This window comes from Phaethon aethereus (assembly GCF_964289735.1).
Source record: "Phaethon aethereus genome assembly, chromosome: 5".
Lineage (NCBI taxonomy): Eukaryota > Metazoa > Chordata > Aves > Phaethontiformes > Phaethontidae > Phaethon > Phaethon aethereus.
This window is the reverse complement of record NC_138579.1, coordinates 70,709,098-70,716,422: the sequence shown is the minus strand read 5'-3', so window position 1 is coordinate 70,716,422 and position 7,325 is coordinate 70,709,098. Positions and strand designations below refer to the sequence as shown.

At 51.7% G+C, this 7,325-nt stretch overlaps 1 protein-coding gene across 1 annotated transcript in view; it reads right to left on the bottom strand.

Moving 5' to 3' along the window:
* Positions 1-170: 170 nt before the first annotated feature.
* Positions 171-7,325, bottom strand: part of NUP160 (nucleoporin 160) — a gene marked incomplete at its 5' end in the record, with an annotated part of 28,021 nt that continues 20,866 nt past the window's right edge. Inside the window, 13 exons of the mRNA XM_082001118.1 lie at positions 171-538; positions 653-757; positions 1,004-1,129; positions 1,389-1,530; positions 1,809-1,910; positions 2,802-2,925; positions 3,995-4,105; positions 4,858-4,918; positions 5,511-5,671; positions 5,788-5,893; positions 5,981-6,077; positions 6,798-6,892; positions 7,004-7,099. Coding sequence (XP_081857244.1) covers positions 452-538; positions 653-757; positions 1,004-1,129; positions 1,389-1,530; positions 1,809-1,910; positions 2,802-2,925; positions 3,995-4,105; positions 4,858-4,918; positions 5,511-5,671; positions 5,788-5,893; positions 5,981-6,077; positions 6,798-6,892; positions 7,004-7,099 — 1,413 coding nt within the window. The 3' untranslated portion in view covers positions 171-451. The remainder of the gene's footprint in view (positions 539-652; positions 758-1,003; positions 1,130-1,388; positions 1,531-1,808; positions 1,911-2,801; positions 2,926-3,994; positions 4,106-4,857; positions 4,919-5,510; positions 5,672-5,787; positions 5,894-5,980; positions 6,078-6,797; positions 6,893-7,003; positions 7,100-7,325) is intronic.

Sequence of the window (7,325 nt, the reverse complement as noted above, 5' to 3'; positions counted from 1 at the left end):
TATGCTTGCTTCACCCTCCAACTCCCCAAAACCGCCGCTATGCTCCCAGGGGTGCCTGTAATAACAGGCAGGCTTGTAATAACACTTCGCTTTTATTAAAGTTCATCCAAAACCACAACAATAAATAAAAGAAACGCCAAAACCCACCACGTATGGTACAGGATGAGAACAAGGGGGCTGCCCTGGCCTTGGCTGCACCCCAGAGCTCTGCTAATCACCATTCTCCCCGCAGAGGACAGGGACAGCAAGGTGACATGCTGCAGGTGCACTCTGCCCCCTCAAACTGGACCCTTACAGAAAAAAAATGAGGAAAAATAGCACCAGGGCCTGAGCCAGCGCAGGGTGGGATGGCATCAGCTCCTGGGGCCATCCCCTCGAGCAGGCGCTGTCCTGGGGCACAGAGCCAGGGCCTGGTGGCGGTGGCCGAGGCTGGCGGGCGATGGGGTTGCCGCTAGTTGCAGCGGTACAGGTGATCCCGGGTGGCCACGCTGACCTTCTGCTGGTAGTCCTCCATCTTGTCATGCAGCTTCTGATAGAGCTGCACAGCAGGCATCAAGAGATGAGCGCTCCCCACCCTGTCCTGCACCCCCTTCCCACTTCCCTTCTTGGTGCTTGCAAGCACCCTTCCTTTTCCCCGGGCGGCTGTACCTACCACGACATTGTAATGGTTGCCAGTGCTCTCCTGCAGCGCCTGGAGCAGCTGGTCAATGGCAGTGTAGGGCAGCCACACCATGGGGGCTGTGGCAGACAGCGGGAACTGGAGGGGAGAGAAATCCTTGTGCTGTGTTGTGCTCCTGGCAGAAACGCTCCTCCCACAGCCACAGCAAGGAAGAACTCCCAATCGCCATGTCCTGACCCCTGCTTGTCCCACTAAGGGGTCCCCTTTTCTCTAGGGTTGGTTATCCACTCCCATTTCTCCTAGCAGCACCATCACCCAAATCATGGGCTCAATACCCAAACCCCAAGCGGAATCTGCCACATCCCACACTGCAGGTGAGCTCACCTCAATTCCAAAATACTGGTGCCCTTTGCCCAGCACAGCGTCTACATATTCCAGGACCAGATCCACAGCCTCCTCCAGCAGATCGTAATTCAGATAGAGACGCAGCAGCTCGGCAGCATCCACCTTCTGCAACCAAAGGGGGCTGGTGTCAGCCAGGGAACGCGCCCAGGAGCTGCCACGATGCCAAGGGGAGCCTGTTCGGAGCCTCAGTAACAGGCACAAAGCATCTAGCACAGGTTCCCGGCGCTGGGAACGGGAAGGTGGGGCAAAGCTTGCAACAAGGCGGTGCCTGTTGAAGCAAAGGCGATCTGGCAGCTCTGGGACAGATGGGGTTTTTGGCCAGCAGACAGTACGTGCTGAGCAGTGACCCTCTCCCTCTTCTCACCTTGTAGCTGTTAATGAGCCAGTTGGGCAGAGGTATCCCGTGTGCCAAGAGCTTGTTGATAACGCAACGATGGTACAGGCCGTTCTGGGATGGGTAACGCTCCAAGTAAGATGACAGCAGCCTCCAAGCTTCATCTGTGGCACTGCAAGGCAATATTTCCCCTGGGAACCCGTGCCAGCAGCCCCTGCCACTGCCTGTGAGGCCACGGTGTGCTCCAGAGGGACCTGTCCCGGGTTCAAGGTGTGTGCTCGAGGCCCAGCAAAGCAGGGTTCTCCCACAATCCCAGTCCTACAGGTCTGCTTTAAGGGGGTTTTATAAATCTGTGACCCTTGGGATTCCTGCACGGCTTTTGCCTCCAGAAATGACTCTCATTCTCACAAAGACCAGCTCCGCTTTTCTCCCCTGCAGACAAGGGCCTACCTGGACTCCTTGGTGGTCACCAGCGCGGAGAGATGGTTTGCTGCTAGCCAGTCCCAGGCCTCTGCCTGCGCTGCCTCCCCTCCCAGCTGCACCTTGATGCACCTGGAAGGCAGAGCAGTGCAAAGGTGAGTGCCTTCAGAGCCCAGCCCTGTCACCCTGCCTTGCCACAGCCGCCATCACCAAAGCCACCCCTTGCAGAGCTATTCCCAAGCAACAGCTACAAATTAGCTGGCTTGGCAGGAAAAGGAGGCTATTAGAGTGATTTCTAAGCTGCTCTAAGTGCCAGACAGGAATTAAGAACGAGACTGATCTTAGCAAGCTTTAGGGCCTGAGCTTGGGTAAGAGATGCCCTCTGTGCATCCAGCCACAGGAACAGGTCGCAGCAGAGCTCCTGAACAACTCTGCAGGCACAACGCATCTTCTGGAAGCGTGGAGAAGCAAAGGAGAAGAGGAATCCTGGGGTCAGAGACAAGGCATGAGAGCAAACAGCTAGTGCAGAGATCAGACAGAAGAGCAAGTGCTCTGCCAACCGTTATTTCAGAGCTGCTCAACAGCTTGAACAAATCTTCTGTAAGCAGCTCACTAGGCATCAGCAGCAGCGTGGCATGAGCCAGCTCACTGGGAAGATCTCCAGCTGATGGTTGTGCCTAGGTTGGGGTCACCTGCAACTGTCAGATGCCAGCTCTCTTCCCTGAGACCCGGGAGAAATCTCTCCCCTGAGACCAGGGAGAAATCTCTTCCCTTCACTACCTGCTCAGCAAGGCTCCCTTATTTTTCCTCTTCAGGTATGAAAAGCAAGTTCCACCCCAAAACCACTATGCCAGCAGCTGCTGAGGCTGTGCACAGCGTTAGCAGGTACGGTGAGCAGACAGGTCAGGACAGCGCTGGCTCTGACCCTGGGGAGCTGCAAGCTGCGCCCTGCCAAGCATCATGCAGCGCACGTCTCTCCCGCCGCACCTCACCCGAGGCGGGGAGGAGAAGCTCACTACGTACTTGAAAGTGAGTCCCTCAAAGATCGGCGTCAAGGGCAGCTTGAACGTTTGGCACAGAGTGATGGCGGTGTCAAAGAGGCCAGCCCGGACCAGGAGAGCAACCGTTTCCTCGGGCGAAGAGTTGCCTGCAGGGAAGGAGGACTAGGTAAGCGCCTCCCCCAGTCACACCCTAGTGCTTACTGGGGCCTAACCCCACCCAATTCAGCGGCAGAGTTCACTGTGCTAACAGCCCAAAGTAAAACATCCTGCAAAGTACTTCTCATCACATGGCTTGAGGCTTTCTTGGCTTCAGGAGCATCTCATGAGCCCAGGAGCCGTCCCTGGAGGGACTGCACAAAGCAGCAGTGACCCACGGAGCTGTCCCTGATCAGGCACCAGCTGGAGAGGGACACAGGAAGCAAGGTACGGCCCGTAGTCAAATGCTGCTGCTGTTCAGGCGAGTAGGGAGGGGACAGCCTTGTCACTGGCATAGCAGGCCTGTATCCCGGTGAACAAGGCATCAGCTCAGCTCTGCCAGTGCAGTGGCAGGAGGTGAGATGAAACTGTGGCACTTGGCTCCCTGCATCTCCAGTTTCCCCTCAAACCAGCTGTACAATGTTTTCTCTGCAATCCCTTACTAGGAAGTCATCTCCTCCTGATACTTAAAAGGGGAATAATGTGTACATGTTGTGTAACTCGTATCAGAGAGTGGCAGAACATACTTAAAGGGTCAGGGTGGGAGAGTTGCAGCTTTCTGCTCCCCAACAAGGAAAAACTTTGATAAGCTAACACGGTATCATGAAGCAGGATTGTCTAGGACAATAATTAAAATCTCGCAGCAAGTGTTTTTTCTAGGCCTTTCTAATTCTGCTTCATCTGGGGGCAATTTCCAGCAAGATAAAAAGATGCTTTTTGGTCCCAAACCATGAGCTCAATCCCACCTCCACACTGCAGACCACTACTAAAGCTTGGCAAAGCCAAGAAATGGTGTAAAACTTAAAATTGGTTCTTCTGATCTGCCTCCCCAAAGCTGCTAAACTTGGTGGGAAGATTTCAGACTAGTGAGGTGAATCGAACGGTCGCCCTACCAGCTCCTGGGTTTGTCACTGGGTCAGAACAAAATGGCTGTTTCCTCACCTGAGCTACAACTGGAAATGCTAAAAATAGCACAAACCCCAGGGGAAGTGCGAGGTGGCCACGCTGCATCCCTCTTACCTGCCACAGCCGCTGTTGACAGGTCATGCTGCACCAGAGTCAGCCGGATCCGGGACAACACACATTCCCTCTCCAAATCCTCCAGCTCCAGGATCTCGATTTGGCGAGTTGCTGTAACAGATGGACACACAGGGCTCTCAGCATTTTAAAAAGGGCTCCTCGGGCATTGTGCAAAATGTCTACACACCTCTGTCATCCAAGGAGTCGTCGTACCACAGAAAGCACCAAAGGAGGGGTCGGCTTTTGCTGCCCCTTCCTTGCTACCTTGAACTGTGCCTATCTCCCATTCCTCCTCTATTAGAGATGTTATCTAATGGTTGGTAACAGCTGCTCCTCTGACAGCCAGGCACATGTTACAAAAGAGCTCGTTCAGAAAGAATTGTTTTTAAAATACCTGACCTTAAATTTTTCTACCATAATGCTGAGGATTACCAGTCTAACCTGACCCACCATCCTGCACTTTGACAGACACAGGCAGAGGGGAGACCTCACGAGCAGAGACTCATTTTGTCAGCAGGGTTTCCAAAAGCATAAAAAACAAAAGTCTCAAACAACTAGAAATTGCCTCACAAAGGCGCTTTTTTTTTTTTTAAATTACAAGTTATTTCCACTGAAAGCAAAAGCACTGACAAGACATCAAACTGCATGGAAGCTCCTTGGAGAATTGGTGTTACATGGCAGCATATTGCAAACAGGGAGACACTAACACTGGGAAAGTTAACTAGCTTACAAGCCCCCAAATTATTGACCTGACAGAGGTGAGAGCTGCCCTGAGCCATCTCCCAGCTCACAAGGGAGCAGCAGAGCTCTCAGGCCAAAGGGGAAGCTGTGGGAACACAAGAGACACAGGGCTGGGAACTTACCCGGAACAGCCGTGCACTCCCCATCGTGGCTTCTCTTTGGGGATGCTCCAGGGCGTTCGTACTTGCAGGAAAAAGCAGAAAGAGGGTTTAAAAAGGACAAACTGCCTTGATATGATACAGCCGCAACACCAACTCTCCATTCCAAGCCTTGATTTGAATCAGAAGAGCCACACAACCACTTGGCAGTTCAAGTTACATCTATCTCTGGTTATCAGAAACATGACACAGCATTAGCCGATCAGGCTACGATCACCACAAACAGATCTGAAACACAAACCATGTTCCAGTAATTCTCCTTCTGACTGGTATTTCAGCTGTTCAGACTCCGCAGAAAGATTTACTTTGTCTTCAACAAAAGGTGATATATTCCCACATGTATACTCCAGCCCCCTCCCAAAAGTTGTCCTGCTTCCACCCCGCTCCAAAAAGGAGCAAAAGACACAAGGGTGATGGATAGGACTGATATCTCTGCTGAGCAGGGCAAGAGAGCACTGCACAAGCTGGACAAAAAGATGAGAGCAGCAGATTAGCGAAGGCCAAAACCTCTGTTCATCACATCCAAAAGGATTTTGGAAGCTTCTTCCCAAATGTACAGGTATAAGTGTCCCCACAGCTCAGGTCAGAGGCTTCATAGCAAGCTCAGTGTTTCCTACCACAGCTCCAGAAGCTGGCTGCACTATCCAGGCGTATTCTGGGCGGATCAACCGTAAGCAGTTAATAGCAGCGAGGAAACAGTTTCCCTGTTTCTGGAGCCCTCGGAGCGTCCGCACCTCCCTGCCCAAGCGCATGCCGTATTCAAACATCACTGTTCCAGCTGAGGAGAGAAGGGAAATACATCAGCCAAGACCCAGGACAGGCCACCCCGCAGGGCTAGGGGAAGCGGTGTCCCAAGCAGCTGGGCCATTGCAATGTGCCCACCCCGAGCCTTACCCTTGCGGTAGTTGTGGCGGTAGATGTGGAAGGCATACAGCAGCTCGTAGTAATTGTGGGTCATCAGGTCCACTGCTCGAGCATGAGATTCGATGATCCCCACCACCTGCAGCGCACAGAGGCTCCAATGGGTCAACAATCCCTTTAAAGAGAGCCGTTGAGCCCCCCCTTCCTCCCAGTGCAGGCCGATTACCTCGTTATGGAGGTTCACGTAGGGGAACTCCACCAGGTCCTGCAGCTGGGAGCGCTCACAAAGAACCACCACTAGCTGGCGCAGACAGTCCAGCTGCCTGCAGAGAGAAGCACAACTGTTCTGGAAGGGCAGGAACAAACCCACCTCCAGGGTGCAGGTATTGAGCCATGAATGTGGTGCTTTGTGACAAGATCCATAGTTTGTTTTTTTGGGTTACCCGCCCCAGCTTAGAACCAAGAGGTCCCTTCAGACACTTCTGTGCTGGAAACAGAGATCCTGGACAGCTGAGATCCTCTGCAAAGGTCTCTCAGGAGGGCAGTCTCCCTCCCTCAGCTCTATTTGAAGATTTTCTTCAGCCTCAATTAAAATGCATTCCTACTTCTCCTCTGAACGCCCATTCCAGCTCATCATATTCTCATATGCTAGTGTGAAGCTTCCTCTATCAAGTTCACTTCCCAGATGCTACTCAAGCTGAAAATTCAACCCCAAGTCTTTTCTTTATTAAGGTAAATTGACTGGACTCCTAAAACTTTTCAAACTACAATGCCACAAGTGATCCTTTAGCCAATCTTTCGGCTTTTCCCCAAATCAGCTCCCCCCCCCGCCCCAGTTTCCTCCTTTGAGATAGTGCCAATCCCAGCTGTTCTTACAAAAATTAACGCCTTTTTAAACACACCTTTACACATGCTAAACCATACTTCTTAAACACAGCAACCATGTCCTACCCTAAAGCATCACCTTCCTTTCAGTTTGCTGGAAAAATTGGTACATGGACCTCCGAGACAAGTGAGCATAAAGGCACAAAACTGTCACCTACCTGCTCGGATCTGGGTTTTGCGTTAAGGCTACATATGCTTCACTGTTGTGTCCCAAATCCAAGTGATGTTTGAAGATGCAAGTCCTCAAAGTAGCCTGAAAACACCAAAGAGCACAAACCAGAACGTTTCAAGTTATACAACTAAAAAGAAAGTCCTGTGTAAGCTGCCTGAAGAAACATATTGATGCAAGAGGAGCGACCTGTACCTGGCTTCTCCAGTCATCCGGTGATTCCATGATAGCAAGGGTAGCCAGCTGGATGACCAGCTCTGGTAAGCCCACCATGTCCAACAAGCGCAGAACCTGGAGAAGACAATACTCCAGTGTTGGCAAGGGTTGTTTTTTGTTGGTAGTGTTTTTTTTTGTTTTGTTTTGGTTTTGTTTTTTTAAGAGCTACTCCTGTTCCTATTAACCATAAAAGCAGTCAAAAGATTCTGCCAATGTTTCTAAGTGCTTAGACTGAAAAAGGAGATACTTTGGTAAGTAGCAGAGATCTGAACCAAATCCCAGCACAACAGGCCCAGGCTAT